At 49.7% G+C, this 16979-nt stretch overlaps 4 protein-coding genes across 4 annotated transcripts in view; 2 read left to right on the top strand and 2 right to left on the bottom strand.

The window, feature by feature from the left end:
• Nucleotides 1-1592: 1592 nt before the first annotated feature.
• On the top strand, nt 1593-2785 carry CSUI_009353 (uncharacterized protein; the record flags this gene model as incomplete). Its single annotated transcript, XM_068069469.1, has 2 exons — nt 1593-1700; nt 2633-2785. Coding segments are annotated over 2 exons (261 nt in total), but the record flags the coding sequence as incomplete, so codon positions are not given.
• CSUI_009352 (uncharacterized protein) lies at nt 2196-4162 on the bottom strand. The gene has a single exon (XM_068069468.1). The coding sequence runs from the start codon at nt 4041-4043 to the stop codon at nt 3306-3308; it is 738 nt and encodes a 245-aa protein (XP_067918554.1). The 5' UTR covers nt 4044-4162; the 3' UTR covers nt 2196-3305.
• A 1270-nt stretch (nt 4163-5432) lies between these two features.
• CSUI_009351 (uncharacterized protein) lies at nt 5433-7609 on the bottom strand. The gene has a single exon (XM_068069467.1). It carries the CDS (start codon nt 7449-7451, stop codon nt 6618-6620), a length of 834 nt encoding a protein of 277 aa, XP_067918553.1. The 5' UTR covers nt 7452-7609; the 3' UTR covers nt 5433-6617.
• Nucleotides 7610-8721: 1112 nt separating this feature from the next.
• CSUI_009350 (iq calmodulin-binding motif family) overlaps nt 8722-16979 on the top strand; it is a 10713-nt gene continuing 2455 nt past the window's right edge. Inside the window, exons 1-6 of the mRNA XM_068069466.1 lie at nt 8722-12682; nt 13253-13576; nt 14387-14533; nt 15368-15455; nt 16118-16238; nt 16642-16682. Coding sequence (XP_067918552.1) covers nt 10664-12682; nt 13253-13576; nt 14387-14533; nt 15368-15455; nt 16118-16238; nt 16642-16682 — 2740 coding nt within the window. The 5' untranslated portion in view covers nt 8722-10663. The remainder of the gene's footprint in view (nt 12683-13252; nt 13577-14386; nt 14534-15367; nt 15456-16117; nt 16239-16641; nt 16683-16979) is intronic.

Here is a 16979-nt window from a genome sequence, read left to right as displayed (position 1 = left end):
AGTACACGAGCACGACGCAGTGCACCGTACTCCGACAGTAGGAGCCTGCGCCCTCCCCTTCAAGCTCTCTAAACCACACAACTCCAGCTTTCGGCTCCTCTCTGAGCCGAACATACTTCCCGTGAAGTGGTACCGACCGGGACTGGAAAACTTTTTCGGTGCTTACCAAGGAAAATCGAAATACAGGTTGTTGCCCTGCCGCTGAAGGTCGTGTGTTCTCGACGAGTCTTCGTATACGCTCGTGTCACAGCGCCCCGGGGCGGGCCCTTAGAATGCCGGCCTAAGTATGGCCGTGTCCCTCCGCGCCGCAGTGACAGTGTCTCCGGAACAGGAGACCCTTTTGGGCTGCGGCGTGTGGGCACTACTACTTTGGAGTGCGCGCTTCTATTTCCAGGAGAAGGCTAGTGTATGTTTTGTCCTTCGTACACTTGCCTCTCTTGACAATAAGAATATTATTGCCTTCAGGCAGGCTAAGCAAGGACGCAGAGCCTCAGTCCGGAGCGACATTTCTCTCAAGCGGGAACTGACCTGCCCTCTTCCCTCGCGTCCCGACAAAGGAAGTGTACACGCAGTAGACTATCGTGTTTCCCTGCGAAGTACTTGCGGTTGTACGCACGGTCGTATTCACACCACGGAATCTGAGAACGATCTAGGCGATTTGAACCTACGTGGCTCCTCAGTTTGAATTGAGCTGCAGTTTACTGGACAAAGGTCAGCATGCTTTGGGTGCCTGATCTGCGGAGGGGGTATGTGGGGCGGAACCGATAGTGTATTCGCCCTGGCCAGTCTCGCTGAATCTTGGCCAAGTGCATCTACTCCTTCGTCTAGTGTGCATACACCTTGCTTCGGTGTGGATACGCCTCTACAGCTGCACCTGCATCTCGACTGAGTACCACAGGTGCCGGTGCTGGCTTACAGAAACGGCCCACAGCACGGAAATGATTGGGGGAGGAATAAAGCACGACCGTTAGGACCTTCCTCTTCTTTCCCTAGCACGCTCTAAAAAAAAGTGCGGACCAAAATTGAAGAGCTCGTGCTACATAGGCAGAAGGCTGTAGAGTGAAATCTCTCTCTAGCTTTCCTAATCTCCCTCAACACTCGGTGATTTTTCCCTTCGTTCACAGAACAAAGCGGACTTCGTCCGATAGTTCATATTGGCGGGGAGATTTGGCTTGGCCGATGACGCGTGGGTCGCGTCCAGAGGTTGTAGCAGGTTCCAAAGATTGGTCTGATTACCCATCAAATCGGCAGTGAGCTGGGCTCAGAGCGTCGTGAGAGAGCTCGTCCCTGAAATTCAAGATCTGAGAAGAAGAACCTTTCAAACTCTATTGTTCGACAGTGTAATTTATCTTTTTAGCCACATGGGCTACCTTCGATATACAAGAAGAAAAGGCGGACTCCGTGCAACACATCCATCCAATCATCCAGCTCCTTCTCTTTGGTGAAGGAGGTTTTCCCTCGTTTCCCTTCCGCGGACCACCCCGCGATTGGCCCTCTAGGCCCTTGAGACGTCGGGATAGCCTCGTAATCGATTCTCTTTCTTCGCCATCTTTCTTTCAATGCTCGATCTCCCATCGCAATTGACCGCGCCCTGCTTACAAGTATACTGTCCTCTTTTTCTTTCGTCTTGTCTCTTTCCTTCTCAGCTTCTCTTTCGGAACTCTGTAAGGACTGAAGAAATGAAAGCGAGGAGAGCTGAGGTGGGCCTCTTCGTCCTCCGTGTCTGGCGTCCTTTCCCACTCTCGGCTTTTCTGCCATTTTTCCTCTTACGTTTTCCCGGTGGCTTAGCAGTGTGTGTTCTTCTGCTCCCTACAGTGACGCATAGTAAGCCCCGGAAACTTCCCACTCGAGCTCGTTCCGCCTCACAGCAGAAGAACGAAAAACTTGAGATAGTCAAACTTCCACCTACCTAGTCATCTGCTAATCATCTCGCCATCAGGGAGGCTACAACAGAAGCGTACACGTGTATCTACGCACATTCTAGTACATATACGTACGTATACATACGTGGAGCGAGTCGTCCGTGCTACCATATCGAGCCCTTACCTATGATATTTCACCGATCGTGTACATATGCAGAGAGAAGCTGATAGGTAGGCAGATATATGTGCAGGAGAGGAGCGACCGAACACGCCCAGAGCCAGAGCATCCTCGAGGTCAGGAGCGCCCCCAGACCCTCTTCATCTCGTTCTGCTCTCGAGTTTGTGCCGACGGCGTGTTTGAAACTAGCCCTGGGGAGAAAAGCAGGGAATCAACTCAAATAAAACAAAATTCCCAGAACACTACGAACCTTCGCAATACCCTTCCCACTCTAAAAAAACCGAACCCTCTATGTGTACGGAAGTATATTCATACATGTATACTCCGCCTGTATATGCATATCTTCACGCGAATGTACAGACAGGAATGAATTGCACACTGAGTGGTCTCAAGACGTCCAATCCAAGAAAAACAACTATGTCAGAGCAAAATGCTCTCATCGCACGTTTCCCACTCCAGAAGATTTCCACGTTGTACCCACAGGGAGACACCCACACATTTCTACCCGCGGTATGTAGATGCGGGGGGGGTGCATATAAAGGCAGGAATCCACCGCAGGTAGAGCGGCTTTTTTGTCTCGGTCTGTCCTTAGGTGTATCTGAACGAAGCTCGTCTGTACGACCCCTCTTGCGAACATGCAACAGAGACCATCGTGACCGTCCACAAGCACTTGCGCCAAAGCCCTCCTGCTCACGGAGAAGAAAAAGAAAACGAACAACGTCCTTCCACACGCATTGCCGCATGAACACCCACTAGTACCACAAGTCCACCATGCAGCATTGCTCGTGCCCTCACAGTCAAGCGAGCAACACGTGCAGTAGGACTGCCACGGGATGCAATACCCAGTATCCTTAGCAGTCATCCACGGGACTGAAACATGTAACCACCCGGGAGCACGCAGTCCCAATGCGGCAAGCGGCAACGCAGGCATACATTTCTCCATGTGAAGAAAAGGTAGTACTGCTTGCTTCACAGTGATATGCTCAGCCACCCACCGGAGTCCCCACAATGCGGTTGCAACGTTCTTGGCTGACACGCCTTCGATGGGCCGTGGAAGAAACGCAATTGATAGAGGAGAGGGCGCTCCACTATGCAGTCCAACAGAAAGAAAAACATCGTCCCCGACAAACCCCCATGTCGGTCAACAAAACCGAGGGCTCGTACAGTTCACGGCCTTCCTATGTGTGCGCTGTGGTAAAGTCGCCGTGCCTCGATTGGAATTCCTTTTTCGCTTGTATTGGCTCCGGTATCTTCTCACAAGCTCTCTACAGCCGCTGAAGGACTCTCCGGTACTCGTAGCCAAGCAGCACGAGGCTCCCCAGCAGGCTAAGTACACCAAATACACAGCTTACTACATACATGGCAATATCTGTTTTCTGGCTAACAGCCACCGCTCCCGTAACCACGGCTACCAGCGCTAGTATCGCCAAGAGAGCGAAGATAATCACGCGGAGTTGGCCGATACCCAACCACGAACGCGGTCCGGCACGAGCCTGCAAGCCACCGCCCCAGTAAGCATTTCCCCCCGAGGTTTGCAAAGCGACACTATCCCGCTCGGCGCAAACTTTCAGGGTTGCAGACTCACCGTTACTGTTGGGAAGGGGACTCGGTCGTTGCCCATCCTGCTCCCCTGCAAGCTTACGCGACGAACCTCCGGAAAGCACACTTCGGGGAGTCACCCCCTGGAACACTAATGCCCTGGAACACACAATGAAGCGGATGGCGACTACTGAGAGTACCAAAACCCCTAGGACAGTCGCAGCCATCATGACCCTTGATATCCCTCCCAGCCCGATTCTCGGCTCGAAGTGGCGTTTAGCAGAACGGCTCCTCTTCGTACCCGTCCCGGGATGACGTAGAGATTTCCCATCCTCGAGGACGGGTGTCTTCTCCTGGACTGCATTCATATCCGTGCCCGACGTCTCGGGGTGGAGATCTGTCCCTCCTTTTCCTCCGACTCCCGTTTGGGTCCTCGCATCTTGCCAGCCATCCGTCGGTGCCATCGAACTTAGTTGGAGAAGCCGATATACTGCCAAATTTCTCTGAGCCACGAAGTTACCTCAATGATCACAGGCACGCAGAAAGGCGACGGTCACGTCTGGAATGCTGTATTGTGTCGTCTCCAAAACACCTTTATAGGCCGCACCTGTGCTGCGCCCACCCAAGGCGAGGGCTGCCCGGTCTTCCCGCGCCGCCTGGCGGTACGCGGTGACACTCGCTTCTGCGGCCCTCCCCTCAGCCCTTGTCTTGGGAGGGCAGACCGTACTCGTGCAACAGTCGAGGTGATAGCGTCTAACGAGACGTCCCTCCAGCAGCGCTGTGTCCGAGGTTCTTCTTCTTACTCAGAAAACCAAGTCTCTCGCAAGGGAGGGAACATCGTACGAGTCGGCTGGAAGACTCCCTGTGTCGGGTACTTGAGGCATGAGTGGGACGTCTATGTGCGGTGGTCTCGCTCTTGTACCGTCTGCCAGAGAGCCAGTGTCTCCGGTCCCGGGAGCAGTGACAGTGCTGCGACCTATTGCTCCGCCGGCACTTTGAATTGCTCCGCCGGCTCCGCCTTTGTAGTGCCAAAGGGGGAACGTTTTTTTCTTGTACACTACGAGAGTGCACTACAAGCGTACTTTACACCGACAATCGGGGCCCACTCTTGCTCCGTGAAGCTCTGTCAACGAAGAGACTCCCGCCTTCGGCTTCGGTGTTGCACCTCGGGATTTTTTCGAGGGTGGACTCGAGAGTACTCAGGACATTCCCGCCAAAACCCACTAGGAATAACCAATATAATATGTTGTTTTTCCTGGCGCTGAATCTCGCCACTTCTCGTGTACTCCCACTCTCGTGCCCTAGTGCCCCAGGGACGGCCCTTGTTACCGCTGGAGTTTGGTCACGCGTGTCCGGTGAGGCGACAGTGACTCTCTGGAACAAAAGGAGACTCCTGTGGGCTGCGACGACTGGGCGCTAATTTTGGGGGAATGCCCGCTCCATGATTAGCTGCTGAGCCCCGGTTGCGGGAATGCAGTAAACAAGACCGTCACCTAAGCACCGTCGCTGTAGGACCGATAGTCTGTGGGTGTGACTGTACACTTTTACTGCTAGCGGGTCGCGCCCGTATCTCTCTAGCATCTGTTAATGTGGGGGGTTCAAAAAATCTTTCTTCTGGAGAGCACACCTCCCTGGGAAAAGCGTAGACAACGGACCGTTCAGGAACACCCCAGCATACATGGACGGTGTAGCATCCTACATGGGCCGCAGCAAGTCTCCTGTCATCTCCCTGTACTTTTCTAGCTCGGTGGTCATTTCTTCAAGCGTCTCCGCCATTCATGTACCAATGTGCCCATGTGCTCGAGTAGCGTCTGTCGGGTACGGAAATAGCTGTAAGCTGAAGAGAAACAGGACACCGGCCTCTACTCCTGATTCAACAGTCCTGGTGTACGGGACTCAACGTAGACACTAAACAACAGCACCTAGGTCCGTACGCACTCCGTCGCAGTTCCTTCCGCTTCATAATGAGAACAGTCGAAGCACTAGCTTACGATGTCGATGATAAAATGTAATAGAGATCACATTCTCACCAGGTGATGCGTCGTGTGTAACCTTCCTCGAGAAGCTTCTTGCTTTTCACTCCGTCCTACATCAATTTGCAAACCCATTATTACGTCCACAGAAAACTCCCCTACCGCACAACGCTCACGTAACTGCTATAAAATTTGGCAAAGTTTTTTTTTCTCCGCTCTCCTTGCTCACAATCGCATTGAGAGCGGAAAATGACACGAAAAACAACCGTAAGGCGAACGGCGGAGACTCACTCCAAATAAAAGAAAAAAAAAAAGAGCGAGAAACGCGTGCTAAACGTTTCCTACTCAGGAAATCATAACGCGTTGCTGGTTGCTCCTGATGGTCTCTGTCTCTATGTATATACGTGTAGAGATACATCCACCTGTATGCAGATGCACATACACATACGAGGACCAATCGCAACCCCCAACGCTGCAACAAAACTTGACTGCGGAGGCCTTCATAAGAGGTCCACAAGGAAGTGGACAGAAAAAAAAAAAGCCGCACGGCGTTCTCGTCAAGTTACTCTTAGTAACCGCGTGAAGGCAGAGCAGAATTCTGACGCCTTTCCTCGCGTGTGCACTGCTTGGACAAGACGCACTTGGACCAATCTCGTCTGCCGTCTACTCTTCGTAAGTCCTGCATGCGCCAGTGCCCTCACACCGACCTCGCAGATCGTCCGAGAGTCACGGGCTGCAATGTTCGCTGTTCTTCACGAAGACCTCGCCGCGGCTGAAACAATCTGACCCCCAATAAGGCCGGCCAGCGCCCAACCTCATGACGGCACGACACACCGCAGACAAACGCCCCTTTCATGAAGTGAAACTGCCGGCTGAAAAGTGGCATATTCGGCATTCGGATCGAACAGCCACACTGCGGTAGCAACGCCCTGCGTGGGCGCCGACACAAAGACAATTGTCGGACGACGCGCTCTTCAATCCACACGGACGTAAAAGGACACGATCCTCGGCGCCCCCTTCGCGTTCGTCACATAACCGTGGAGCGGTCACATGGCGATGGAGTCCCTATGGTTGCCCTGTATGATGCTCCCTGACCCCATGAGTACCTCCTTTCTTGCTCCGTTTCGTCCGCTGTTCTCGCTCTGGCTTGCTCCGAAGGGAGGCCAGGAGGCGCCAGGATTCCAAGCCCACTGTGGCGAGGGCCAGCAGCACGCCAAGTGCAGTAGAAACATAAGCAGCTACTTCTAGAGCTTGCTGTGCTTCTTCGTTCCCTTTGAAAGCAAATTTGTGCAGTAACAGGCAAACCGCGGCTACCAGAATGAGTACGAACGGAAGCGAATAAAGCGCCTTCTCGCCTGCGCTCAATTTCCACAGCGAAGCCCGTTGGTCTTCCGCTGTCGGTGTCTCAGGAACAAGTACGAGGAGTAACTCTTCAACATCCCCAGAGCACCGCGCCAAGGCTCGAGAAAGACGTTCGGTCCCAGGTTCGCCTCCACTATTGGAAAGGGGAGTGAGTTCGACTCCGTCCTGTCGGTCTCCAAGCTTACGCGATGTGATTCCAGAAAGCGTTCTTCGGGGAGTACCCGCCTGCAACACTAATGTCTTGGAACATGCAATGAAGCGGATGGCCACTAATGAGATTATCAGAACTCCTAAAGCAGCAGCAGCCCCCATAATGCTCGATACTCCCGGCCCGGTTCTCGACTCGGGGCGCCCGCCACCAAGGCGGCCTCTTTTTCTCCGCCTTGTTACTCCGTAGTCTAAAACTCTCAAGTGTTCCAGAACTGATGTCTTTTCTTCGCCTGGGTTCATATAGGCGCCCAATGTTTCGGGACTCGCAACCTTCTGCCCCCCTACTCCGACACCCGTTTGGCTTCTTGCATCTTCCCGGCCATCCATCTTGCCGCCAACCCGTCTGACTGAAAGATAGAGAACAGTGTGCGATTACCATGCACTGCGAAATCAGCTGGACGGTCACACGCAACCCGGAGGAGACTAGGTTTTTGTCTTAAAAGCTGTGCTCCACCACCAGAAAGACACCGAAGTAGCCTGCCCTTGTGCCGTAGGCATCATGACGACGGCTGGGCAATGCTGCGGTCTCGCGCGGGGTTACGGTAGGGGTGCTCCTTACCCGCTCCTTTGCGCGGTTGCCTGCGAGTGACCACAGCTTGCAACTTTAGTGGGCATTCCGAGTGACGAGAAGCCCCGTTGAGGAGCCCCCTGTCACGCGCGTTGCTTCCTGCTATAGGAAACAGAGACCCTCCTAATTTTGTTCAAACGAAGGAAACTCGGGGGTCGGGCGGAAGTCTCCCTGTTATGTGCCTTTCTGCTTTCCTGATGAGCTGCAGGTCTCGTCTCTCCTGTGTGGCCAAATAGCAGCTCCAGTGTCACACACTACCTACCGTTTCGAGGCCCAGCACTGCGGCGTGCCCCTCCGCCCGCACTCTGCTCTGGTTCATGGGCTCCACACACACGGACAACGGGAAACTCCTCCACAATATGCACTATATGAGAGCGGTCCCGCTCTACTCAGACAGCCGGAGCGACACCCTTGCCAGGTCAATCTCTGTCAACCCGGGTGTGGTGGTAGTTTTGTTTGTTCTGGAGGCGGGTCCGGAACGACCGTGCTGGAGCTACCGACATCTATTAGCTGAGGGATCTTCACCTGAAAATCGTCTCCTCTCGCTGACTCCACGACTTGCCTCTGTAACTGCTTGGTGACCGTTCGTCTTCTCCGCCGACGTGCCGTACTGAGTCGGTGTTTGTGAGAGCAGCGAAGGACCCTTTGAGTTGCGCTGTCTAGACCGTTTCTGTGAAGTGTCCGCTCTGGTGAGCGGAAACCACTGAGGTGTTGTTCGTCGTGCATCTCCGCTTCCTTCTCACTGAGAATGTACCTACCCCTGGCCTGGGCAAAACAGAGGGGCGAAGCGGGAGCGAGGTTTCCGCTTAAAGCGGAAGTGTTCCTTTTGTTTTGTTCTGCACAGACTACAAAACTGTGCAGGCAGCAGAGACTCATTAGTGTTTGAGTGAATGTCATTGCGCTTCCGGATGGATATTCACTTTCGCTGAGTGTCTACACATCATAGTCGAGTGTAGATTCACTTCAACCGAGTGTCCCTTCGCTTTTTTTTTCCTGGTGCTAGCACCGTGTCCAGGTGTATATATAGAGGTCGGAGTATCTATACACCTTGATCGAGGGTACAAGCCGATCCGAGTGTGTACACACCTTAGTCGAGTGGATACACACCCTGTCCGCGCGGTCACCGGTGGTGCCCTAGCGGAGGCGTGAAAAGAGAGGAGAGAAAAAGAGAACAATGCCGAGCAGCCGCATCTAATTTGTTGTCTTTCTTTGTCGGGTCTGCTAAAGAGGAGACCTTCCGGCTCTTGCACAAGAGCTCGGGTGAAAAAGCCGGTAAAAGTGAGGCTTCCTTCTTTCTTTCGTAGTCTTTCTGTCATCTCCCATTTTCGGTTGTTTTGTCGTATACACAAGCCGCAGAACAAGAGGAGGAGATACACTGTCTATTTGCAAGCTATCAGTACAGTCGCCGTACCACGTGCGGGACCCGGCCCTTGGAGTAGATCTCTCTCCCTTGTCTGTTCTCCCACCTTGTTCACCCCTCTCCCCGTTCTTCCCGGTTCAACATCAAGACAGCTTCGTAAACACGCGTGTTTCCTTTGTCTCCTTCTTTTCTCAAACTGTAGGATGTTTTCACGAAAAAGTGGTCGTGCTTTGTTTATATAGTTCTTCTGCTTCTCGTCTTTTCTTTGTTCCCTTTACTTTCACGGACGGAAGAAAACGAACGGGGAATAGGGTGGACGAAAGACAGACCGGCTTTTTTCATCTCCCTCCCTCGCTTTTCTTCCACTAGCGTTTCTTTTCCGGTCTTTCTAAGGATGATAAATGAGCGCGAGCGGTAGTTAGCTGGATGCCTCTGTCTCTTTTCTTGCATCCTTTCTCATGATCAAGTTCTCTGGTTTCGTCTTCTCACTCTCCTATACTTGCCTCGTAACGTGTTCCTCTCCCCCTCTCTCTCCGCCTTCTCATCTACTCTCAGAGGTCCCTCTTTTTTCTACCTTCATTCTCTTCTTTCTTTTCTTCATCCCTTTTTGTCTTAAGTTGCCGAAGTAATTCTGGCGGTAGCCCCCGGTCTGCAGTAAGCATCTTCTCAGTGTTTCCCTCCCTCATTCTTCTCTCCTCACAAAAGCTTACCTCACCGTGTCCGTCTTCTTTTGTCCTCTTTCCCCTATGGAAACTCGAGGGTTCGAAAAAGGCAAAAGGCTGTACGCTTCTTTCTCTCTTTCAAGGAAAACTCAGAAGTTACCCGTAGGTTAATCCTATGTGCAACAGGCCCAGGTGTACATACACCCAATGCTCGGTAGAGCATGAGAACACGGGATTCAGAAGTCCCGACACGGGGAATGCTCTTTTATCTATCGTCCTTCTGAAGCAGAGCTTTTCCCTTGTAGCACGTGGAACCCTCTTTTTTCTTTCGCTCGCTTGACTTTTTGCTGTCTTCAGAATTTTTTCTGTTGTATGCACTTTTCTTAGTAGACCGTTACCTTTCTGTTTTTTTCCCCCTTTTCTCATCGCGTTCCTTTCTCTAGCAAGGCGTTCAGCGTCCCTTTCTCGGGTAGAGGTGTACACCCGGTTGCTGCGCGACGGGAGGCAGAATCTTTCTCTCTCCGCTGTTGCAAATTCCGCCTCAAGCGATGCAGAGAGACAAATGAAGCAAGAACTCATAACAGGTACAGAGTCTATTTCTTCCTTTCACTTCTCGATTTCTCTTCTACATCTGTGACCCGCTGCGGAGAAACATCGTCATCTCTCGTCTCCATTGTGTCAAGGAGATGAAGCTCCTTCTCTTGTTGGTCAGCGTCGAAAGGAACGATGAAGACGGAAAGGAAGAGATAGACCCAAAATTTTCTCTTGTTCACTCCTTCATACATCCAACGCGTCCTCTTTCTCATTGTTTGTCGTCTCTCTCTTTTATACGACCTTTCTTCCCGCTTTTCGTGTTTTGAGCCGCCCAGGGCTTCACTTCTGTTGTTTAGATGTCTTCTCCTGTTTATTATAATCCTTTGGAGCATAGCGTCGATATAGCGTCAACGTGATGCCTGAGACTTCTTCGTCGTCTTCATCTCTACGGTCTCGTCATCTTGGTCTTCTTTCTCATCGCAGAAAAGCTTTCACTTCCTTGTTAGATGATGAAGATGAAGAGGAAGAGCAGGAGAATGTCAGTACTGACAGTCCTGGGAGAAGACTAACGGACGTTCTTTCCGAGAAACATCCTCGTTTCACCAGTTCTCGAGACCGGAAGACCGATGACTACAATCGTCGACGAGATTCTTCTCTCTCCGTGACTGAGACGAGACAAGAAGAAAGAGAAGGGGGTGAGAAGAGAGAAGAAGAAGAAGAACGAGGAAAAGATTTCATTTTCTTACCGTCTTCCGCTACGCAGCAACCACATACAAAACGCCAGTTACGTCATCGACGTCATTCACCTCCCTCTCTTTCGTCTTCGTCTTCATCTCGTCCAGTCTTAGGAACTTCACAGGATTCTTCTTCTGCTTCATCTTCTCTTCTTCCTTACGTGTCATCTCGGCGTATTGTCCAGAAACAGATCTCTACGTCTTCTTCGTCGTCGTCCTCCCTCCTACGAGAAAAACAGGTGTTACAAAGACACATGCAAAGAGAAAGAGGTAGAGAAAGACTTCGTCAAAAATCGAAGAAAAGCCATGCCCCCGTAAACCCATCTCCTCTCTTAATTTCTTCTTCTTCATCATCTTCTTCCTCTCGCTCACCGCCGTCAAGAGCAGCTCGTACTCATCAAGTGGCAAGGGAAAAGAAAGAAACGAATCGCCTTGTTGTCTATCCTTCTCATCGTCAGAATCGTGGTCGTCCTCCGTCTTCTGCATACGTGTCGACGAGACCCTCCTTTTTCTCTCTTTTAGATTCGCTCTCTTCCTCCTCATCGTCTGACTCGAAGAGAAGTAAAACACAGCCACCGAGCAACATCTCTTCTCTATGTCGAGAACGCACCCACACGACGAGTTCGACAGGGGGAAGTAGAAGAAGAGGAGACGACAGCTCACCTGGAGAAAGAGAAGCTTCAGACTCTCCTTCTCATCCATCTATCTTCTTCTCTTCATTGAGACGAGGACGCGCAGGAGAAGAAGAAGAAAAAACAGGGGGAGAAGAAGAACAGCCGGAGAGAAGAGGAAGAAGAAGCCATTCTTTCCTGTCTTCGCGGCAGCGGTTGTCGAATCTCTCTAAACGTCTTTCTGGCCTCCCGACGGCAGACGTCGAGAAGAGGAGAAGTTTCTCATCTTCCTCGTTACAGTTCTCAACCTCTGACCACCCCCTACATCACAATACAATAGCACAGGAGGGGAGAAGAAGGAGAGAGCCTCCTCTTATGCTTCCTTCGTTCTCAGATACAAACAGAGAACTCTCGCATTCCGGTGTATCTACACTTCAACAAGATCACCGCACTCTCTTATCTTCTTTCTCCCATGGTGGAGAAGAAAGTGTCAACAAAGAAAGAGATGATGAACAAGGTAGAAGCGCTCTGTCTTCTCTTTCCCCTTCTCCTTCTCGGTACTTTGATTCTTTATCAAGACGGAAAGAGGGAAAGAACCCAGCGATCTTCACTGTCTTGAGTGAAGGAAGAGGAGGAAAGACAGAAGAATGCGAAGATTCTCCTAAAAAAAACTCTTCCCCTTCTTTACTCTCTTCGTTTCGAAAGGCTTCTTTTTCTTCGTCTGCTTCTTCCTCTCCCCGTCCTCTTGCTCCTCTTCCTTCATCTGAAAAGAAAAGAATTGCTTCTACTTCCTTTCCTGTTTCGATCTTCTCTTCTTCGTCTTTTTCTAATAGCAAAGGTGCAGTTTGTGTCGCTTCACAAGAAAACCCCGCACTTCACAGTCACCATCGCTCGACAGCGTCATTACCTTCGTCACTTCTTCTTCGCTCTCAAACTCAGGGGGGGAATCCTAATGACACTGGTCCTCGGCGTACGTCCGCTTCTTCGTCTTCTTTTTCTTCTTCTTCTTTGAGAGATCTCTCAGGGGGAGGGACTGGAAAGATAAAAGTCCCAACAGACGCCAGCACGGAGTCAACCTCTGTATCGGATGTAAGCTCTCGTACATCTTCCTGTATATATTTATATATGTATATGTATGTATGGGATGATGTATCTCTGCACTCATACAGATTAGATATCCTGAGATCGCATTCGACTAGATGAGTCGAAGAGTCATGTGTCAATTGCTCTTTTGGTGTGTATATCTCTATTACTGCGCGCGTGAGCGAGTGTTTCCTTGGCAGCGCGTTGGTGATGTTCGCAGCTCGCGGGTCCATAGAGATGATACGAACTTGGATACCGTGAAGCTGTCCTTGTTTCTCTTCATACATCTATGTATATGGACAGAGGAAGAGGTCTACGTGTCAAACTCTAACATGCCTGGGGACTTCCGTCAGGGGGAATACCTGCAGAAGGAGGGAAGATAGAGACGGCGTACTTGTGAAAATACAACAACCACAACCTTTAGTTATGTGTGTGTGTGTTAGAATTCTCAACCGTGAAAGCGAGCGAGCCGAATTCACCTCTCTCATCTTCTTTCGTACTTGTTTCGCTTTCTTCTTTCTTGGACTTCATAGCCATGTCTTCCTTGTTTCCTTCGCTCTTTCTTTTACCCTCCAGACCCATACAAAGACAGAAGATCTTTATGAGCGAATCTATCGCCCGCTTCTTTCTCTCCATCCTTCCCCGAAGAAGGATTTTCATTCTGATAGAACTTCCTCGTTCGCGTCTTCTCTTCTTTCCTGTCCTTCTCGTTGTAGAGCGCCGTCAGAGTCTACAGCTAGAGGAGAAGAAAAGACAGTCAAGATGGCAGGGGGATCAGAGAATTCGAGTGTTCTCATTCCTGGTAGTGGTAGTATGAGTGACGAGGCTCTCGAGCTTCGCGTTAAAACTCTAGAAGATAAAGTGTCTCATATCAAATTCTCCACTCAGACACGGGTTAAGGTAGGTAGGCTCATAGTTTGCTACCGCGACCATAGGGTGTACACCATCTTCATATAAGACGTTTTTCTGTGTAGCGCTGTGCAATTCTACATCCGTAGAATTGCACAGCGCCTGGAGTATTCTTGTGGAAGGAAGCACGGAGCTATAGCTCGGTTGCTTATGATGAAGCGCTGTATGCTGAAGTTCTTGTTGACTGTTCTGCTTTCCGATAAACATGTATATGTGTTTTCACACGGAGGGAGAGGGAGACTGTACTTCTCTGTTTGTCATACACAGTTGTACACGAGAATATCTATACCTGGATTTATATAGAGAAAGACAAACAGAGAAGTACACGGTCTCCCTCTCCCTCCGTGTGAAAACACATATACATGTTTATCGGAAAGCAGAACAGTCAACAAGAACTTCAGCATACAGCGCTTCATCATGCTGTGCATGGGTATAGCCGTAGATCTCTTACGAACCGTAGCTTTACTGCGATGTGGGAAGTTTCTTTTCTCGCAGTTTCGTTTTTCTTTCTAAATCGTGGGCATCTCGTACCGTGTAGTTTTGAGTATCTATCTATCTATCCATGCTCTCTCTTTGCGTATATGCATAGGTGTTTGTGTCAGCAACAAGATGAAGACAGAGATAGCTTTTAGGTACCATATTACGTGTGTGTGTGTACTCTTCTGTTCGCGTCTTCACTCTGTCCCACAGCAGTGGGTTATATATATATATATATATGTAGATCTGAGGGATCTATAGAATGCATAGGGGCATGAAAGAAGGTGAGAGAGAGTGTACTTCTCTTTTTTCTTTCCTCTTCAGTTGCAAGAACAGGAGCTGCAGAAGCTGCAAGATGGCCTAGCAGCTTTGAAGATGAGGAGAGATCTGCCTTCTGTCTCGCCAGGAATCCTTTCTAATTGCTCGATGGTCGAAAGAATTATTAAGGATGAAATACAGGCGAATGAGCACGTAAGAACGGGGCATCTAGGGACGTCAATCTCTCATACATATGGAAGTTCACTACAGAAAGAAAGGAGAGAAAAAAAGAAGGGAAGATTTGCTTTTTCACTATCAGATAGAGGCCACGGAAAGGAGAGACCAGGAATGCTTTGCCAGGACCAGCCTTCGTCTTCCTCGTGTACGTACGCGCATATAGACAGATCTGTATCGTACGCATATATACGTATGCGTTATGTATTTCCATACGTACGTGTACGTACATATATCTAGTGTGGGTGTAGAGCATCGTTTCTCTGTATTTTCATAAAGCCGTTTCCATACAGAGATGACTCTATCGCCGCGAGGACAGGGATCTACCTTTCCTTTGTTCTCTTCTCCTTTTAATCTTTGTGAATGTTTCCTGCCCGACTGAATTTGAATGGAACGCAGGAGATAAAGTCAGGAGTAGTTCTTCTTTTGCTTCTGCTGTATATGGCTTGGATTTGAAGATCCATCTCAACTTATAGCCAACGGTGCCTTGGGGTAGGCACGTCTATACGCAGACGTCCTGACACAGGGAGAGGTGGCTATAACCTGTTCGGACTACCCCGTATCTATGAAGTCGAGGTGATACGAGTTCCGTCATTCTGACCTTACAATTGTTGTTTGCGTCGAAGGATGCTTGTATCTCTTTCATTTCTCAGGAAGAAAAGATCAAGTGTCCTTGGTTCTTTACCAAATCTCGCTAGAAAAACCATTCTGTGAGTTGATGATATTGCCACTCCAAGGAAAGCATGGGTCTGGATATCCGCTTTCTTCTTTCTGCGCTTGGTTGGTCTCTCTTCTTTCCTTTGCTGTCTGCAGGCTAGGCTAACATTTGTAGCTCAGGCAGGAAATGACATTGACAATCTTCTACATGCCGTAAAAGATTCTTACAAGAAGTTCTCATCAGGTGAGCGAGGCGTGCCGGAGCGAAAGAAAACGATGGTCGTAAAGAAGGGAAGGTCTTTCCAGCAGACAGCGCAAACAAAGCGACTGAGTGAACGGCGCTGCTATATCCTCATTTTCAGGGTTCTATCTATCTATCTATCTGCTCAACGTTTAGCTGAGGACAGTGTGTATTTCTTTAGAAATGTATAGAAAAGGGCGTACTTGTTCTTTCGGATAGACTTTCCCTTCTTTTGTTCTGTGACTGTCGACAGGCTTTTCCGCTGTGCGTAAGGACATCATTCTCTAATCACCTTCACAATAAGTCTTGGTTGTAACACCTCAAGGTCTCTGTCTCTTGTGCCTCTGTGTACGTACATCTCAAATGCGTATGGAGATTTCTCTTCTTATATCTCATGACTTCGTGGATACCAACCTTGCTTTTCACTGGTCTCCTCAGTGTTCGTGAGAGTCTGAAGAAGAAAAGGTCCCAGGTGAGAAAGTTTGTCGTTATTCTTCTTTCCTGCTGTCCCGTAAACGTACTACGTTCACCGCTGTATAACAACACCCAATCAGACTGCCTAGCTCCCTAGCTAGTCCTCTCTCTTGTTGTTCTCTTTTGATTCTTCCATCGTTTTGATTTCCGTTCTTGCTTCTCCCTGTTTTCCTACCGCATTTTCGGAAAAGAAAGAGGATTCAAAGGACGAGGAGGGAGAGGAGAGAGCGAGGGAGCTGGAGGCTTCATAGAAGAAATGGAGCAGTCTTTAGCAGGTTCGAAAGATCTTTTGAGTGCTTTGAAAGAATCAAGGTAAGGAAGAAGGAAGTGACTAGAAAACTCTACTATCCATGACGTCCACAGAATGTGCGGACGCATGCATGCACATGCAGACACACACACACGTATGGCACGTCTACATGATATACTTATGTACATAAGTATGTATGAATATCTATTTATTCATATGCAGAGACACATGTAATCAAAGACGCACATGGCTCGGGTTCATCCACGCGGCCACCTCTGTAGATGTCCGTGATAGAGACGTGTGTTTGATTGCATGCTTTTACTCTTGTTGTCTTTCGTAGTTCTCATGTAAGGGGATGACTTACTTTTCTCTGCGCTTGCTCTTCGGTACTTCCATAGAATACTTCAGTTGATTCCCATGGGCTTGCATGTCTCCTTTCTCTTCTTGTTTGATATTTCTTGGTAGGGCCGCTCTCCAGCAATCGCTGACGACCCACGTCACAGAAGGTAAGCGTCAGAAGACGAAGGAGACGCTCCTTTTCACAGCAGATCTCGCTCGTCTTCCGTGGATACTGCAGACTGCCTACCGACCCTCGGCCACAAACTGTGCTCCTTCAGCAGGAAACTTGTTTTACAGTCGCCCGTGTAGTGCTTTTCTTTTTGAAGTGTTAGACGAGTGAGAAAATGCCTTCTCCTTCTTTTTCCTGTTCATTGTCTCTCAGATCGTGGTAGAACACATACTTTGAAAGAATGTGTTTCTTTCGGGCCATCGCACGTATGCACCACATCTATCTATCTATCTAT

This window comes from Cystoisospora suis (genome assembly GCF_002600585.1).
Source record: "Cystoisospora suis strain Wien I chromosome Unknown contig_5562, whole genome shotgun sequence".
Taxonomy (NCBI): domain Eukaryota; phylum Apicomplexa; class Conoidasida; order Eucoccidiorida; family Sarcocystidae; genus Cystoisospora; species Cystoisospora suis.
The sequence above is the reverse complement of the archived record's forward strand: the minus strand, read 5'-3'. Positions and strand labels throughout refer to the sequence as shown.